Source organism: Maylandia zebra, linkage group LG10 (genome assembly GCF_041146795.1).
Source record: "Maylandia zebra isolate NMK-2024a linkage group LG10, Mzebra_GT3a, whole genome shotgun sequence".
Taxonomy (NCBI): Eukaryota; Metazoa; Chordata; class Actinopteri; order Cichliformes; family Cichlidae; genus Maylandia; species Maylandia zebra.
The window spans coordinates 31,477,062-31,497,181 of NC_135176.1; the positions used below are offsets into that span (position 1 = coordinate 31,477,062).

Here is a 20,120-nt window from a genome sequence, read left to right on the forward strand (position 1 = left end):
TACTTTCATGTAATGTATGGTGCATATAGGTATATCCTAATATCTGCGACAAATGCTAATGTTACCAGACCTCAGGAAGGCTAACACATGCCCTACTACTGCACCACCATGCTACCAATAAACATGACAGATGCAGAAGAAAACCCACAGAAACGAAATCAGCTCTTCATTTAACTTGAATAAATAAGGAAATGTCAAGACCTTCAAAAATAAGAGTAAAACTCACATTTTAATTAATTTGTTTTAGCTGAACAGATACTGGACCTACCAAAATAAAGTTGCAAATATGACCCTTTTTAGTTCTTGCAAACCTGTATGTATCTTTAGGACCTTCAAAAATACACATAATTATCTTGAGGTCCAGTATTGGCCCTAAGGGTGTCTAGATGTAGGGACTATTACTGGACACCTTTTTCTGAGGGTGTAGCTCACAGTTCTAGTGAAGGCCACAATGTTAAATCAACTTTTCTATGATTACTGTATCTGAAGCGTCTTAAACCTTACCATCTGCCATCAAAACAAGTTTGGGTCACTGGACTCAGACCATTAAAAGCATGTTCCTAGAGGGTAGCTCCAATAAAGGCTGGTGACAGTGCACCCGGGATAAGATAGATGGTTGATGGACGTCTGGAAGATGCATGCAACTCAAGACTTATATTGCTGATATAGGCGACGGAATAAAGAAAAGATTCTTCAAAAGATCAAAGCACAAAGGCAAAATTATTATCCGACACGTAGAAGCATGGTGACATCAAATCTCACATCAACAAGTGTGGCTCCAAAACGAAGCCCCAGAGGTGGCAACTGGGTCCCAAAACTGCAGGTCCTCTAATCAGTGCAAGAGTGAGTGAATCCCCGTAGACATTAAAAACCTGAACACTGTGACGGTTTTGGTCTCTATTGCTTATATTCACCTGTGTACCAGCTGGACTGTGGTTAAACTTTGGTGTCCCTAACCTGTTTCAATTTGTGTTGAGGCTTGAAATGTGCATTATCAGCTCTCAGTCACGTTGAATGAAGCTGGGCCCTTTTAGCTCTCTGCAAGACTCGAGCTCAGCTAATAGAAACTGGACTTCTCCATCAGGTTTGTGGTGTTTGTGCATCTGTAGTATATTTTTAATGAAACTCTCTGATTAAGAATATGTCTTTCTGGTTGCTTTGTTGTGGATTGGCATCATCCCTCCTTGGCTTTCTACCAGCAAAATAGTTTTTAATTGACACCCTTGGCCAAATAGCGACATTTCTATGTGGCATCCACTTCAAGTCTCTCCGGTGATGACAAGTGTTTTGCTCCTTTTGTTTGTGTTATTATCAGCGTAGTTGTTCTTACCCTGAAACTAAGTTGGATCGGCTGGTGAAAAACAAATATATCAGTTAGTACGAGAACACACAGAAGTTTTTCAGCATGTGAAAAATGTGTACAGCTTATTTTGCATTATTCACATAAATTCTTGAAGATAAATTCAGGACTTTGGTGTAGCGTTATTGTTGCTCATGTGTAGTCCACAACGGCCACCAATCACTGGAATTATTCCTGGAGGGAGCATCTTCTGGGCCTCGCGTGTCTCTGTATTTCATCACCTCCGAGACACTTCAAGACACAGATGATGGTATCTGCCCCTGGTCTGACTGCTCCCTCATAAACACCTCCACGCACACACAGACACACATATACATGGCCACGCATGGACACGCAGCTGCTCGCACGGCCACATTAATCTTTAATGGCTTCATTTATTTTCCCATTCGACCCCTCCCACGCCAGCCCGTGAACATGTCAGCGCTGTGACGTATTGCTGCTGTCTGCTCAGAATTCATGCGGCGCTTGTGACCAGAAAAATCAGATAAATCAAGTCTTATTCATGGAGGTGCACACGAATGGAGTCGTCACACTCTGCCTGAAAAAAAAGTGTTCCCACTACAGAATACCAATAATATCAGCGAGGCACAAATATAACATCTGGTGTGACAGTGCGTGGTGTTTACTGGGAGCATGAAGAGCTTCCACACCAACTTATTTCAGATTTTAGGACGGATCCTGATATTTGATTGTTTTAACTCGTATTCAACGTTCAGTTTGATGATTTAAAATGCAGATTTACATTCTACAATAAATTATTACATTGGATTCTGTAGCTCTAATGCACTTCTGGCTCTTCCACAGTGTCAGAGGAAGACAGTCATGGCAGATGGCTGCTCCTATCTGAGCCTAGTTCTACTGGAGGTTTCTTCCTGTTAAAAGGGAGTTTTTCCTTCCCACTGTTGCCAAGTCTTTGTGCATAGGTCATCTGATTGTTGGGGTTTTCTCTGTATCATTGTAATATAATTTCTCTCCATTACTTAGACTTAACCTTAAAGCACCTTGACGTGACTGTTGTGAGATGGTGCTGTGTAAATAAAACTGAACTTGAATAAGGTTTTGTGGGGAGCTTTGCTGCCATGTTTTTTACCAGCTTTCGACGGGGAAACTGAAGCAAGACTGGACTAGACTAGGCAGGCAGTGACACTGTTAAAAATACACTCAGGACCAATTACAAGGACTTTGGTTTTATGTGATTCAGCCCCAACTGTCATGGAAGAATTGGAGGTCATGAAACTCTGCTGTGAATAAATTTAGCAACAGTTTTCTTCCATTTTTTTTATTTTCAGATTTTAAATCACTTTACAAAATTACTTTGTCATTTCAAGAATGGTAGAGATTAAAAAGATTCAGATTGTTGGATCTCAGCTGTTTCTACTTTTGTTATGAAGTGGCTATATGGCAGACAGGATCTAGACCGAGACGCAGGACTCAGGAGGCAGAAATGAACTTGAACTCAGCTTTAATGTTGGTCATTCAAAAGGGTAAAACAGAAAGTACAAAACACTTGACAATCAGCTGAAATCTCCAAGGGAAACCAGAAACGTACAATGATGAGCGAGGACATGACACCGGACCAGTGGAGACGGAGACAGCAACGATGGCGAGAGGAAACAGGTGGGAGGGCAGCTGATACTAAACCCAGAAGATGAGACAAGGGAAGCAGAACGAAATACAAAGTGAGAGTAATAATAGACTAACAAAATAAAACAGGAAATAACTAACAATGAGGCCAAGGCTCAAACATACAAACTTGGTACAGAAAGAGGGAAAAACTCCAGAGAAGACTGAGGGAACAGAATGGGAATGACTGCATGTAAATGTGAAAGTATGTTTAAAAGAGACGTTGACAACTTCTGAAGAGGACACACAAACACTAAGATATAATAGAACGCTAAAGATGAACTATACAGAACGATAATCCACCAAAATATGTTAATAAAAAATACACCTTCACTTCTAGGAAACGGTGTCTCTAAAACTGCCTTTTCTAAAAGCAGTTATCCTGGAGAATCTTTGTTGAGGAACATAAAAGTTATCTTCTTTTAAAAAATGATTCAACTGCAAATAAAACGGCAGCTCCAGACATCTGGGCGATTTGATAATAGAGAGTTTTAAAAAATGTCTGTACAATTTGAATTTTTTAAATGGGCTAATAAAGGTGGTGGAATTAGAATAAAGTGGCACTGGTTTTATCCTTTAAACTAGTGCGTTAAAGCAGAGTGACAGCCGGCAGCAAGGCAAAGAGCTTTTTGTTCTTTTTATTCCAAATGAGAGCTGGGATTTCTAATGTGAGGCTTCTGTTTTATCTTCACTCACTTCTCTGCTGGAAAGAGTAGAGGGAGGGGTGACATGCACTGAGGCTTACACTTCACTTTACATCTACGTGCTGCATCTCTAACTGACTGAGCAGGAGGCTTTTAAAAGTCACCAGAGCTTTCATGGGCTGCTGGAAATAGTTATTTGTCTTTCTCTAACCTTCAATTTCACATGAAAAAAACTGAGAAATTAAACTTTTTAAAATGCAGATTGAAAAGACTAAAGTACTTGTTCCCATTTATTTCCAGCGTGGACTGAAATATTGTAAAATATATTGACACACAAAGTGAAATATCCGATGCTGCTGATCTTGTCGTGACAACTGCCGCCCATTTGGGTGAAAACCAAAGCAGAACAGAAGCAGCTTCACCTGTAGCAGTGATTAAGAGGAGAGTCATCTATCCCATAAGGCCGAGCTGGAGCACCACTTTGTGTAAACAGATTTTATTTCCCTGAATGGCTGACAGGTTGATCTGTGTAATGAAAAGGGTTCTCGAAGGACCAGGAGTGTAAACATCCACACATCGGGGAGTTTTGTGCATTAAATGCCTTTTAAATAAAAAATACACATCGAACAAACTAATCTGTTTCTGTACAGGTGAGTGTGCTGTTAAAGACTTTCAGTAGCTTCAAAACTAGTGTTGCACTTTGTTTCTACCAACATTAGCAGCATATATTCTTTATATATATATATTTTTTTATATTTACTAAGAAATGGCTTCTTTCTGTATATAAAAGAATGCCAGTGTACACTCAAATATTTATGCCCAAAATGCTCTATAATCTGTATACCATATTTTCCACGGCGCACTTAATATCCTTTAATTTTCTCAAAAATTGACAGTGCGGCTTATAATCCGGTGTGCCTTATGTCTGAATTCTGGTTGTGCTTACTGACCTCGAACCGATTTTATGTGGTAGACGGCGCTCAAAAAATCTGTCAAAAAATGTTTTTGTATGACCTTGGTAAGCTACGAAGCCGCACCTCTTGATGGATTGTTGGAGCGTTACAGCTACCATAGTCAGGAGCCTCGCGGAGTATCCTGTCTAAAACTCCGTCCCTTCAGGTCCCAAAGTCAAACGAACACTGCGGCATCACTGAGAGTTAAAAACTGTCTAAATTCTTTCGTCTTTATTAAAATGATCAGCGTTGCTGCTTTACCAGGTGTAACAATTAATTTTAGCATCCAGGCATCCATGAAAATGATGGCGCGATATGGCAACCCCGCTTCTGTGAGTCTGCCCCAGGGCAGCTGTGGCTACAACTGTAGTTGCCTCCACCAGTGTGTGAATGTGGGAGTGAATGAATAGTGGAATTGTAAAGCGCTTTGAGGGCCCTGAAAAGCACTATATAAATGCAATCCATTATTATTGTCATTAAAACAGAATTTATTAGATTTAACTGAGTTTGAAGTTAGCAGGGAGTTAGCTCGCTAGTTTTCATCTAAACATGATATAGCATGTTCTGACTGAGAGATTTCTGAAAAAATTAAGACGTACAGCTCTGCTGTCACTTCCAACATAAATGAAGACAGAAAACTAAACAGCAGTGACGTTTGTAGGGTTACTGAAGTTGGGCTAGCTGGTATATAATGATGTGCTACGTTAGCTAGCTACACAGCTATGTTAGCATAGCATAAACACAGTGAAGCTGGAGGATGAACGCTAACCTTTTTCCACTTGTTAACGTGAGCGTTCCCGATGGTTATGGACAAATGCAATCGCAACGTAGGATGTTGTAAACGGACCAAACTTCAGATCATCCATCCACAATATGAGGTTAGCCATTAATATACTGCAACAACATGGGAATAGAGCAGCTGCCAGATAATTCAACATTAATGAATCAATGGTACGGAAGTGGAGGAGGCAAGAAGAATGAGTTTAATAAAGTTTGATTTATCTGACTGTTTTGTTTCGCTTAATGCGCCTTACAATCCGGTGCGCCTTTTTAGTCTGAAAAATACGGTATATAGAGTTGTTAAAAACAGTAAATGTAATGGAAACCGTTCAAATGAAACCTACTTGATGGGTATACATTGATTTATACCAAGTATATTTAACTTCATGGTTAATTATTTAAATAACGAAACCCTTCATTTGATATATTTGAGCTGTTTTATGGTCATGTTTATGTTTATGAGGACAAAGAATGTAGCAAAAAAATTGACATTAAAGTCATATACATTTACCAGCCAATTTATTAGGCACACCTTTTCAACTGCTCTTTGAAGCAATTATCAGCCACTCACTTGGCAGCAGCTCATGAATTTATGCATGTAGACGTGATCAAGACAACCTGCTAAAGTTCAAACAGAGCGTCAGAGTGAGAAAGATTTAAGAGACTTTGAAAGGTGGCATGGGTGTTTGAAAATCCCAGTAGATCCCTGTCTGGCACAAACACTATCATTTCAAGTCAAGTCAAGTCAACTTTATTTGTCAATTCTGCCACATGTACAGGACATACACAGAATAGAAATTGCATTACTCTCAAACCCTAGTGATTAGAAAAATGCAAATAAAATAATTAAAAAGTAAAAATTTAAATAAATTTAAATAAATACAATACAATTTTACGTATAACAAAAAAAAGCTATGCAATATACAATATACAATATTCAAGTAAGAAGGCATAGTGGTGCAAAATAGGCAAATAGTGCAAATGGGGATTTAGTAGTGTACGGTAAGAGATAGTGTAACAACAAAGTCTTATGAGGTCCAATGCTTAAGCAGTCCAATGCTCCACAAAGTGACTGGAGCAGGCCAGTGAGAGCGTCAGAGAGTGAGTGTGTGTGTGTGTGTGACAGAGTTCAGTGAGACCGTGGTGGAGAAGAGGGGAGAGGGGGCAGAATCGGGAGGGAGTTAAGCTTCCTGACAGCCTGATGGATGAAGCTGTCCTTCAGTCTGCTGGTCCTGGCCTGGAGACTCCGCAGTCTCCTCCCTGACGGCAGCAGCTTGAAGAAGCTTTGCATTGGGTGCGTGGGATCAGCCGCTATGCAAAGGGCTTTTTTAGTGAGACGGGTGCTGTAAATGTCCTGGAGGGAGGGGAGAGAGACACCAATGATCCTCTCTGCAGCTCTCACTATGCGTTGGAGGGTTCTATGGCAGGACGCATTGCAGGCTCCAAACCACACAGTGATGCAGCTCGACAGGATGCTCTCGATGGTGCCTCTGTAGAAAGTGTACATGATGGGGGCTGGTGCTCCTGCTCTTCTTAGTTTGCGGAGAAAGAAGAGACGCTGCTGTGATTTCTTGGCCAGTGCTGTGGTGTTGTACGTCCAGGAGAGATCCTCTGTGATGTGCACACCCAAGAACTTGGTGCTGCTCACTCTCTCCACAGACGCTCCGTCAGTGGTCAGAGGAGCATGTTGGGTGTGCATTCTCCTGAAGTCCACAACAATCTCCTTCGTCTTCTCCACATTCAGAGAGAGATTGTTGTCAGCACACCACGTGGCCAGGCGTCTCACCTCACTTCTGTAGTCGGTCTCATCCCTGTTGCTAATGAGACCCACCACCGTTGTGTCGTCCGCAAACTTGATGAAGAGGTTGGAGCTGTGTGATGGAGTGCAGTCATGGGTCAGCAGAGTGAAGAGGAGGGGGCTCAGCACACATCCCTGCGGGGCCCCCGTGTTTAAAATGATGGTGCTGGATGTATTACTGCCGACCCGTACTGCTTGAGGTCTTCCGGTGAGGAAATCCAACAGCCAGTTGCACAGTGAGGTGTTGAGCCCCAGCTGGACCAGTTTTTGGGATTTATGGAGAATGGTCTGAAAAGAAGAAGATATCCGCCGAGCGGAGGTTCTCTAGGAGAAAATGTCCTGTTGATGTCAGCGGTCAGAGGAGAATGGCCAGACTGCTCTGAACAGGGAACAACTTTTTTTATAACCAATGGATTTAAGTAATTTTCCTGATGACTTTCTGGTCATAGTCATAAGTCTTGTGTTTTATTGAACTTGATGAACATGGTGTTCATTTTGTAAATGATGGTCTTCCTCAGAGTCAGAAAAGGAGGAGGAGCAGAATGTGGCTCCAGTACTGTATCTGTCATCACCTGTTAGCTTTTGGTCTCTTGTAGGTTTGACAGTCTCATAATAGAAATGTCAAAGATTTGACGGGTTGAGAGGGACGCTGGCTTCACCTGTACAAACACACTCCATCGCTCTGAATTGAGGTTAAATGTCTGCAAATATTGTGTCTCACATAATTGGAATTTTTTTCTTTTAGTCCTCATCTGTCGTGGTACTTAAAAAGCCTGTCTCACAGCGAGGAGTGTTTGGGGTTCCAGAAGCGTGTCAAAATGTTTTGAAATGTACTTAGTCATGCCCATTGATCTGCACCTGATGCTTGGCTGATTTGATGTCCCTGAATGCTCCAGTTTACACGACCCGCTGCTGCTGCTATATTGGTGCTACGATCGATCAGGGCCCAGGGTTGAGGACCACCTGAGCATTACTTTGTATTTTAACAAGCACTGCACTATAAGTCATATGCAGGAGATTTAGGAACTCAGAATGTCAGAAACAACCAGAATATGGCTTAGCTGATGGCCTCGTTTAGGCTGTCGTTTTTAATACACGTCATAAAAACGCAAAAGTTAGTCGTGAGTGTGAATCCACATATCGGTGTTATTTTTGTCCATCCAAAGAAAATCAGAAAACAAAAATAAGATTTATGTTTTTCTCAGTTCTTCAGGAGTCTAACATAAGAAACAGCCTGGAGTCAAGAATAAGAGCTGGCATCATTCCCATCTTACAAAGGCCTGGTCAGTGTTACATAAAAGATGTTGAGACCAGTGTTTCTCAGGCTCAGATGGAAGATTTAGAAAATACTTCCTATGTTCTTGGTACCCAGGAGAAGCTTGGCAATCACACTTCTTTGCAGTTCATGTTATCACCGCAATTCTCAACCTGTTCAATGCATTTTATACCAAAACAAAGTCTGTTAAGCACATTATCTGAGCAAAACCTTCCCTCAGTTCAACAATCACTCTTGCTATGTCCGATTAAGATCCGAGTGTAGTAAGATGTTTATATTGTACATCAAAGAAAAAGAACCCCAATGAACCACCAATCCATTATGAGCAGCGCTTGGCAATGGTGGGGAGGAAGAACTCCCTTTAAACAGGAAGCGGCGTCCAGTAGAATCAGAGCCAGGGGCAGACATGTTTGAGTTTAAGACTTGGGATGTTTGAAAGAAGAGATGGTTGCTGTCCAGGTGTGTGCTAAGCAACATGTTAGCATTAGCCAACACCTTCCAGTAGATGGTAAACTGGGACTGAGTGCTGTTGGCGTGTCCAGTTTGGGTGAAACCAAAAGACCAGCAGCTTTTCTCTTGAGCTGGTCCTTAGTTTGTCTGCACTGGTGGTTTGTTAGGGGAAATGTGTGTGTGTGTGTAAATCATTTACAACTTTTTGTGCGGTTATAAGTTGAAGTTGTTGTTTTTTTTATTGGCATGTCATTTGGGAACCACAGCTCTCTGCAAAACTACTGAACTTTACACCAATAAGATGATTTCTGCTTTTCCAAACAGTGAGTCTAAAGATAGAGGGAAGTATATATGAGTTCTGAGAACAGTGAAATTGTGGGTTATTAATAAAGTTTCGACTTTGGAGGGGACTTCATTTCTGGGTAACAGTCTCGTGTCTGAAACACACACACTGGGTTCCTTCATGAAACAAGAGCAGTTGCTTCTTTCTCTCACTGAGAGTCACTTCACAGCTTAGAGGAGGTGATGAAGAAAAGCTGAAGGAATCTAAACAGCAGACAAAGCTTATTTTTACATTATTATTTGCCCCGATTGTTGCTTCTTCTTTTTTTCATCTCAAATGTGTGTATCCGTGTGTGTGTCTACTATATCAGTGATGCGAGCTGAGCTGAGGGCCGCTGTGCCTGCTGACTGGAGCCGTATAGATCAGCAGAGTGTTGGAGATTATGTCCATTGATCGGACAGGAGGGGTTTGTGGTTTGATTCTGTGTTTTGTGATTTCAGGGGCCGAAGGAGCCGTGTTCAGCAAATCAGTGGAGACGCCGCATGTCAGAGCTGAGCCGTTCAAAGAGCTGCGGTGAGTCTTTCCACGGCACACAGCAAGCGCTCGGTCTCATGCAATACATGAACAGATGTACCCTGAGTTCACGTCAAAGCTCACAAATACTGCAGCAGTGTAGTGAAATAAAGTGCTCACAGAAAACCAGATCAATCCATCACATCGGTACACCGCACAGATGGCACAAATTATGGGAATTAATTAATGGAAAAGCATTTGAATGAATGTGAATCGGATTGACAAAACTGAGGTACACTTCAACTGCACTCCTATGGCAGGAGCGTAAAGATTACACTGCTTTGATGCCCTTTCTGACTTTAATAATACCAATAAGTTGCAAAAATGATCACCCTCTTGTATTCAGTAAGACTTCAGAGTATAACCGAGACCACAAACATATCACAAAACGCGAGGTTTTTATTCACATAACAGTTAAAAGGAGCTGAGAGCCTTTTTCACACAGACTTCTGCACAATGAGGCTTATTTTGCAACTAGAAAAGTCGCCCCCTGTAGGCCATTAAAGAGAATGCAGGATTAAGGCACTTATGAGTTGTTTTACTGCAGTACTTAAGTGGTACAGCAATAAAAATTAAAACAGCTAATATGATTATTCTGGGAGAATATTCCATTTTTAATAAAAAGTGGTTAAATCTTGGCGATACTAGTTCCCTGACATTCTCCCATTAATTGTCATGGTCCTGGGTCTCTGACACACTATTTGAAGCCTGTTCTGGATTTTTGGTTTGGTTATCTGGAATTAGATATGTTCAAGGTCCTGAAACCCTTTGACTTTTGTTATGTATATGTCTTGGTTCTTCATGTTAGTTCCCCTTCGTTTCCAGTCTGTCCTAATCTCGTCTCTGTGATTGGTATCACCTATGTGAAGTCATGTCCCAGTCGTGTCCCTGTGTTCTGTCTCCATCGTTTTCTGTTTTCCCCGTCTGTTCTGACAAGTTCATGTCTTAGTCTTAGGCTGTATCCCAATTCACGGTCTGCAGCCTTAAAGGCCGCATTTCAAGGCCGATTACGTCACAGCGGTGCGCCGAAGGCTGTCCCAATTCAAAGGCTGCTCGAAATGCGGCCCTGAAATGCGTCCTTCATTTCCCTGAATTTTAAGGATGTGGCGGTGTAGACTTTGTGGCCCAACATATCCCAGAATGCATAGTGCGGCGGTGGGTGTGGATAACTTTGCTGAAAAAAAACGGCGGATGAGGGGCAGCCGAAGAGTAAACTTTAAGTAAGTACTGAATATTATGTCACTTATTTATGTGCAAATGTTTAATAACGAAGAACATTAAAACATTACTGTTGGTCACATGTCAGCAAAGTTATGTGACATTAGTGACGTTTGTACTAACTTGGTTTTAAAGCCTTTACTTTAAAATATACGCCGTTCAATAGCTGAGCTTAATCAGAGAATGATCAAAGCTCATGTAGAAACAAACAAATGAACAAAAGATTTTCTCCTTCATTTCTGTCAAACAAAGCTGTATGACACGTTTCCAGCTGTTAGTATCATGGTTGCTAGGCAACCTGGGCAGCGCAACGGAGGCTAGACCGTCCCATTTCACAAGCCTCGCACTTCCGGCCTTAGCGGTCTTTGAGTACGCGGCCCTTGAGGATCGTTGAGGCTGCGTACTTTAAGGCTGCAGACCCTGAATTGGGATACAGCCTTAGTCTCTGAGCTAGTCACTTCCTGTATCATTTTGATTCAGGGTCAGTTTCACGTCCTCATCAGTGATGAGTCTGTTCAGCTGTGTGCTCCAGGTGTGTCCACTCTGCCCTAATCTCCTCCTGTGTTCATGTCGGGTCCTCTCATGGTGTGTGACTCTCCAGTCGTCGTTTGTTCCTGTTCGGCTCCATTGTTGTTTTCGGGTTTTTGTTTCCTTCGCCTTTTTACCCGCATTTAAATGAAGCTGTGATTTTGACGTCCTTCACACTTTGATCACCACACGCTCGTTCACATGACAATACCAGTTCCCTGACATTTTCCCCAAAGAAAATCCTGATTAATTCAGCCTCGCAGGTCCCTTCTTGTAAAATTGAACAGTGAACTGTTGTAAAACAATGAACAGAATAAACCACTTAAAGCCAGATGATGACTATGATGAAAGATTTTGAGGTAGAACAGCTATCAGTCAAATTCAGCTCAGACTGAGTGTGTGGCTCCGTACTTCGTCGTTCCTCTCCACGGTGTACATGGTGTGTGTTTGCATGTGTGTGAGGCGTGGATGTCTCCGTGGTGTAAACGTCTTGTTTATCATCTTTCTCCCGTCTGTGCTGTCAGATGTGATGACAGTCAATCAGAGCAGAAAGTGAGCGAGACGGATTCCTGGTGTGACTGTGGATAACGGGACGTAGGGATGTCTGCGAAGGGAAAAAGGAAAGTTGGAACAAGAAGAGATAACGTCCACACGGTCAAGATTAATACTGGTCAGCGAGGGTAGCCTTTTTCTGTTGAGCTCTTGTTTATTAATAATGTTTGTTCACCTATTTTACCTGATTAGACCTCTCCTCAGGACTGTCGGGGTGTGTAGAAACTAATTGGTGTCTTTCTCACTCTCCTATTGCAACCATTAAATTTGCTCCACTTCCCATCACAGATCCGCCCACGTATACTCTACAGTAGCAGAACGCTAATCAACCAGAACAAATGCTGCGAGTGTGTGGGTGGGTGTGTTTGATGGGTATGTTTTGATGGAGAAGTGAGTTTTATTTGCCTTTACTGAAATACAGACTTTTTCACTTCTCATTCGTGTCCGCCCAAGAAGCTCGTTTGTAATTCTGTAAACCAGAGGCTATTTAGGTCTGTTTCTCTGTGCGTATCCTCCTGGGTGATGCCACCGCTTATCGCGGAGGTGCTTCACCAGGCAAAGTTTATATAAAACTACATTTAAAAAACAAAAAAGGTCATTACTCACTAGGTATAACGTAAACAGCAACAGACCTAGAATGCCTTGTGGCGTTTCCATCCCATTAGTAATGCGCAAGCTGAGTAGAAGTTTCTGGCCCTGCTTCATTTATTTGTAATGTGCATGGAGAAGAGGACATTACAGTCAAAACTAATTTAAATTCTTAAATCAGATAGATTTAAAGGTGTATTACAAATATCTGTAAAGTTATGACCCTGATTAAGGATGTGATGTGATGCTGTCCAGAGACTGAGGGCGTCAGAAAGTATGCTGACCTTTACAAAGTAGTTTTGCCCCAAAGGAAAATCAAATTTTAACCTTCCAGACCAAGTTGTGTTTGTCTTAAACCGAACAGATATAGAAACTCAGTTGCTGTTTTTTAGAGTGCCACCATAAAAACGTTGCAGTTTTCCAAGCACATCCATATGCTTACATTATTAATTATAGATCCATCAGAGCACTTTTTTATGCAAGGTAGCTCATAATGTAAACAAGTTTAACTTCCAGCCCTGCTAAACACACTCAGTACAGACTTATATATATCTTTTTTTTTCTTTTTTTTTAAGGCAAAAAGTCAATCCCCTGATGCCCTATATCTACAGTCGTGATCCAGAAAACAGTGGTTGGAGACAATGGCACCTGTGTGCAATGAACTTCGCTCTCATTGTCTTTGAAACAGCTGCTATGAAGATGAGAACCAGGTCAAAGCAAGTCCTGGTGTGTTGCAACAGTCAAAGCAACAATAGGATGGAGTCAGTCCACTATCAGTTTGTAATTGGTCAAATTGGCAGTTAAAAGCAATCTGTAATCTGCCAATTAACTGTTATAAATCGCTCATCTGTTCCCATCTGTTGCAAATCTGTTGCTGTTTGCATACACAGAAATTCGCATTAAACAGAAATTCACATGAACTGAACCCAGCCAGTTGGCAATCTGTCTGGCAAATTTTTGCAAACCTTCACTAATCTGTCTGAGAGTGACTGCACTCAGTCCAAGTTGGACCAGGATTGTTTGGAGGCATGCTACCTCCCACCGGGCAACCTGTGCAATTGGCTTGCCATCAAAACTAGTCATCCATAGGTTGATAGTCTTGTACACTCAATGCAGTCAACCACCAGTTTGTCATACTCGTGGGGATGTTGCTGTGCTGTTTTTACTGTGACTGAATCAGAACAGCTGTTTCAAACAAACCCTGGTGCTGTACGTTTTGCAAAATGTGTTCAGTGTGGAGTTTCTCGTTGTTGCAACCTGGTCAATTACTTAATTATTTTCTACAAATAAAGCTCACTGCTTTCATTGGTATTGTTCATCTTCTAGCTTTCCATATCAATCCCAAAAGTGAAAAAGCAGCTTGGCAGTACTTCCTCATTTTATTTGGCTCCATCTACTCGATGCGTTTTAGCAGCACAGGTTCTCTGTCAAGGTGTCCTTGGTTGTGAGCTTTTACCGACATTTTTCCTCAATACTTGAAGTAGGGTGTTGTTTTTGCACTGCAGCAAAGGACACAAAGGACGAGAACTTTCTTTTTGTAATGCTGCTACCTAAACATTGATTCTTACAACTAAAATTCGGTGTATCGAAGTAAGTGGACAGTTTCTTTACTCTATATGTAACATGTTTAACTGTTCTGGCCATGCAAAAAAACCTAAACAAAGTAACCTAATGGCATCCCATAGATTAACCCAGGCAGCAGTAAGCTGTTTATTTTGCTTTATCACATGCACTATATAGACAGCAGTATTGCGTGAGCCTATCTACACATTACACCTACAGGAGCATTTACGACATCCCATTCAAATTGAGCCTTGTGCAGCTACAACAGCTTCCACTCTCCTGGGAAGGCTTTCTACAAGATTTTAAAGTGTCTGTGGAAATGTTTGCCCGTTCATCCAGAAGAGCATTTCTGAGGTCAGACACCAACGTGGGACACTCACAATCTCTGTTCTCGTTCATCCCAACGGTGCCTGATGGGGTTGAGATCAGGGCTCTATGTGGGTCAATCAAGTTCTTCCACACCAAACTCATCCAACATTTCCTTTTTGGACCTTGTTTGAAAACTCCAAAAATTCATGGTCAACTGAAGCATTAATATTTTCCTTCATTGGAACTAGGTTTAGGCTAAAGCCCAAAAAACAATACGTGGTGTGTTAAAACACTTGTCTATAAACAGTTCCAACGAGTAGTCATTTCTGACAGTCCTGTTTTAGCATGTACTTCGTCTTCTTCCATCTTATCCAACAGAAAGCAAATAACAGTCTTTGGTTCAGATCCAGTGATTTCAGCTTGCTTGTCACCATCTAAGCCTTAGTGCCTCATCTCCCCTCCAGAAGAAGTTGGCTAAGGCTTAGAGCTGTTAATACCTCAGTCCAGCTGAAGTAATAAAAGATGTAGCTTAGATAATGCTGTCAACAGACAAGAATCTTCTTTCTTCGCTTATTAACCTCTCAACATCCACGTGTTCATGTAGACACCATTTAGCAGTGGGTTGCATTTTTAACTACATGCCAAACAAACAGTTTCAGAAACTATAAAATGTATCCTTCAGAGAAACACTCTTACATACCTTTTAGTGTTAAAGTCCTTTTGTTTTTGAGATGATAAGAATATATGTGGATCTTTACTTTACCCTAAACCCACAAAGTGAAATGTGAATCATCGTGGAGAGATTTTGGGCCACTCTTCTTTAGTTTTCATTTAGTTCCTTTCAATCAGAGGTCTGGACTTTGGCTGGGCCATGGTAACACCTTGATTTCTGCTGCAGATTTCCTGCTGTTCTTGGGATCATTGTCCTGCTCCTGATCAAACTTGTGGTCTGACTTTGGGTTGAATTTATGGTAACATTATAGTAACTTAAAGATTATGGCTTTGGTAATGCACACCTGAATGCTTCACACCTGCAAACAACCAAAACTTCTGCTTTTGTAGAGGTGCTCACACTTCCTGATGATCAGCTGTTCAGCTACATATGATTGACAGCATGTAGCTGTTATTTACCCCTCAAATGCAGAGTCTTGTGAAAACTTTCTTTATCACATGACTGCAGAGTTTCCATTATTCTTTTTAGGAATATACTTGGACTTGCCTCGAGGCGCATCAACATGCCTCGAGGCGGTCCAGTACACCATTTGCAACCACTGGATTAACCTACCATGACCCCAGCAGTTACAAAGGTTTGGCCTTAACACAGCAGCACTCCAGCTACAGCAGACTTTCCAGCATTAAGCAGACTGCAGTGCTCTTTAGACGGAAAATGTTCATGTTGTTGCAGTAAATGTTATATGCATGATCTTTCTATCTATATAGCACAATGGTATTCTTTGATCTGAATTGAATGAGAGGGACAGCGGTAGAAAGACTGTGAAGTGAAAATGAGAAAATCTGGAGAAAGAAAAGGGGGAGAAAAAGGGTGACAAAAGTATGGAGCGTGAAGATTAAAGAATAAGAGGGGGTGAGAACAAAAGAGACGCAAGTGACAGTGAAAGAGTTTGAAAGTATAAGAAACTGGGAGGGGGGGGGGGGGGGGGGGGGGGTATTAAGAAAAAACACAGTATGGAAAAAATGAAAGAGGATCACTTTTGTCCGAAAGTCTGAGATGAATAGAGTGACAAAAAAAAGAGCGTGTAAGAGAAAAACGAGACAAAAGGGGATTTTGAAGAGAACTGAAATAAAAAGAGCTTCGTGTGATAGAAGCGAAGCTATGGAGACGACTTTGATGGGATTTAGGGGTCAAATAGAAAACGACAAATAACTAATAAGAGCATTTCAGTGGTGTTTGCATTGAGATGAACTGAAAGCATCAATCACTGCTGCTTCCTTTCTGAATCATTCGTTCAAATAATAAGAAAGTGATACTTTTACATCACTGATGCAATACATCGTTTCCTAGGTGACACTCCAAAGCCTGTCGTCAGGTCACTGTCCACACAACACAAGAGTCTATAGTCAGGCGTAGTTTTTCTTCCTTCTTCCCCTTTGTTGATGCATCTTTGGTGACAACTAGCCAATTGAGAATGAAATATGGCCCAAACTATCCAATTATGTCAGAAAAAGGCGAGCGAGCTCGTTGGTGCATGGCTAAAATCTAATCTTACCCTAATCTCTCCCAGCTCCTTGGCAGGTAGCAATCGAGGAATCAAATCCTATTTCAGGATATCATATTAACCCCTAACACATTTTCGGGCAGCCAGACACACATCCCAGCCAGAGCCGCCGCTTCTTCATCAAGCCATAACCGTTACATCCATCTGCGTGGTAATACCTTGTCAACAGGATGTGTCTTTGCATCTGAAGAATGCCTTTGTGATTCGCCCGCACTGGCAAATTTGAAAGCGCAGCTTCATTTGTATCCCGACCAACTGAGAGATAAAGGGAATATATGTATGAAGCAATATAAAGGAAAGCGAATGCAGGAGGGGAAGAGAACAAAAAAGCAGAACAGAAACAAAATCAGTGAGAAGAACTTTTTCTCCCTTTGAATGAAATAACACGTGAAGGTCCTCATGGAAACTTTGGTAGACTTGCATTAGCCTGATCTGTCCCTCGGTTCTTCGTGTATCTTGTAGCGCTTCGCCGTGCACGGTAGCGTAATGGGACTGGGACTGAGACCATGGTGATGGACAGAAACAAAAAAGGTTAGAGACAGTCGGGAACCCAGCGTTCCCTCCAGTAACTCCAGTAACTCTTCTTCTGCCTGTATTGATTACATTTTTATAATTTTAACGTTGTTAGCACCGTTAGACACGCTAATGATGACGCAAAGGCTTCGACAGGCAAGTAAAACCAAAATAATACTGAATACTAAACAGTTTTTTAAAAATCCTAATAAATACTTAAAATATTAAAGCCAGTAAAGAAATTACATCCGTCTTCCTGTACCGTGTATGTTCTGGAACAGCCAGAAGGGCCCACCTGCTGCCTTTGAAAATGAGGCTAGTTTCTGCCTGCTTTCCCTGCGACTGCACCTCCTCTTGTAACCACACGTGTTAGGTGTAGCGTGAAGCTGGAGAGACCGGTGGAGTTAAACAATATCGAGCTGATGACATGTTGTGCTGCCGTAAGTGCAGTAAAACCTTTCCAACAAGCATCAGACAGAACATCACAGCAGCGAAAGCAGGAGAGCGAGACGCAGACGGGAGCGTGTTAGCCGTCATGTCAACTCTCCTGACCACAGTTTGTGATTCGGTGAAAAACATATTGTAAAGGAAAAGCTGCTGGCAGTGCGCTGCTGCTAATCCATGACACAGTAAACCATGAGCAACATAGAACTGAACTGAATAGATCAGCCCGTGGTCACGATATCCAAACCAATCCAAATATCAGCTCAGTGCATCCCTACTAACAGGTTCATCATTTTAACTAGGCCTAATAAAACAAACTGAAAATGAAAGTGAGTCTGAATAGAACTGAATTCAGTCGGCTTCTATTTAAACCCCACAAACTCCCACGACTCCAGGACACACGCGCGGTCTTTTCCAACACCTAGAACAACAGTGTAGAGTCACAGAAACAAACCAACCCCCACATCACACAGTTCTCCCCCAGCCTATGTAACCTCAGAGAGGTGATTGCTGACTCGGTCCAGCTGCCAAATGAGGGTAATGAGCAGCAGGTGCGTCCTGGAGAGAGGGCAGAGTGAAAGAGAGACAGAGGGGTAGGAGGAGCAAGAGACGAGGAGGCGGAGAGAGAACAACACCACACCCACACAAGGGCAATTTCAAGAGGAGGGCCCACTAGGGCTGTAACATCCCCGTGTGCTGATGGTAGAATGATGAACACAGGGAGGAAGCCAGGTGCAGCCATTTATACATACAGGTTGGGATGATGAGGGCAGTGTAGAGGATTAACAGTTTACACACTGTAGAAATGCAATTTCTTTATCGAAGCTAGCAGTGAAGCACACCTGTTCGTCATCAAATAATGAAACACAGGGCGGCTCCATCTTAAATCACCTGATAGGTCACATGACCACAACCAATGGGAATAATATCCAATCAGAACCACGTCTTATAGAGGACAAACAGCTGATCAATAATCTAGGAGTAATACATATCTCCTCGGCACAAAAAATCAGTGCTGAGAAAGACGCCAGCCTCACGGCGGTGACGATGTGCGCTGATTCTTCCTGTTTTAAGGTAAAGAAGAAGAGCATGAAGAGATCATATGGAAACAATCAAGATGCAAAACTATAGAAAACAGAATAAATAACCACACACAACAAAAACTCTGTGAACGTCCTGAATTTGAGCCTTACTTCAAGACGTTTTTGCTGCTGCAAAGAGACACAGCCTTGATAGTCATGTGACAGCGGTGCGGGCCAATAGAAGAGAAGGGGCCAAACTCCAAAGCTGTCCCACAGATTAATTTTCAGACTGCTTTTTATGCTTTGGACAGATTTAAACACTTGCTTGAGGCTCAGTGTGAACGTTCACAATGAAAGGACTTGACCTTAAAGGTGCTTTAAAATCACCTGTTCCTTTTGTATTAAATAACTCTCACGTGGACGTCCGCTCTGTCTCGTGTTTTTATTGTCCTCTAGAGTACTTCAGCACGAGGCAACAGCGCTGCAGAAACTGAAATTATAGAGCAGAAGTCACGGCGCTGCCAACCAAGCTGACCACTGTGATCTGTGAAGAAATCACAGATTCAATGAGCGCTGCCTTCAGCTCTTTCTCCTCTTCTTATATCCCATCTGCCCTCCTCTCCATCTCCAATCTCCTCTCCCTTCTCTTCTCTCTCCATCCTCACCCTGCCCCTCCTCCTCATCCTCATCTTCTTGCCTCAATTACCTCGATCTTCATTCACCTCTCCCTGTCACACCAGGTTCTGATCTCCCTCCTTTCATCCCTCATTCGTCCTCCCATGTCACCCTTTCTTTTTGTTTCATTAATCCGAGCCTAAGCAGTTTGAAAAAGAACAAAACTGCAACAACAAAAAGAAATATTTATTCAGCAGATAGCGCCATGACAAAAGAGATCACGACTCAAGGTGGCCTCCCTCTGCAGGCACATTTAGCACATCTGAGCATTATCACAACCAAGAGAAAAGAATTAAGACAGCACATCCAAGCCCTTATTTCCCCTCCTCCCCCCTCTGTCTGTCCTCTCTAATATCACACCCACTCCTTTCTTCTTCCTCGCTGTCCTCCACACCTTCTGCTCACACTGATCTTGGTAATTGAGAGGATGGCCTGCTCTCCAGCAGAGTGTACGAGTGACCAATCATAAAGCCCCGCGAAGCGATCAGCAGCACTCTTGCTGCCCCAGATTGCCATTTAACCTATGATTTTCTATGTAGCACAAAGGCAGCCCGTTCCAACTCAACATAGCTTACACTATATTTATAACACCAAACAGCTCTGACCGCTGCAAACGGTGGCAGCTAATCAGGCGAAGGCGCCGTGGCCAAGGACAAAGGAGTCAGGCGCAGCCAACGGGGAGCGTGCAGACGCCGCCTGCAGGCTTCGGTCTGTGCAAGTTTACAGTCGAT

At 42.3% G+C, this 20,120-nt stretch overlaps 1 protein-coding gene across 5 annotated transcripts in view; it reads left to right on the forward strand.

The window, feature by feature from the left end:
• sgcd (sarcoglycan, delta (dystrophin-associated glycoprotein)) overlaps window positions 1–20,120 on the forward strand; it is a 431,163-nt gene that overhangs the window by 385,816 nt on the left and 25,227 nt on the right. For all 5 annotated transcript variants that reach the window (XM_024804094.2, XM_004556829.4, XM_024804093.2 and 2 more), the window contains one exon: window positions 9,668–9,740. In XM_024804094.2, the coding sequence (XP_024659862.1) occupies window positions 9,668–9,740 (73 nt within the window). The remainder of the gene's footprint in view (window positions 1–9,667; window positions 9,741–20,120) is intronic.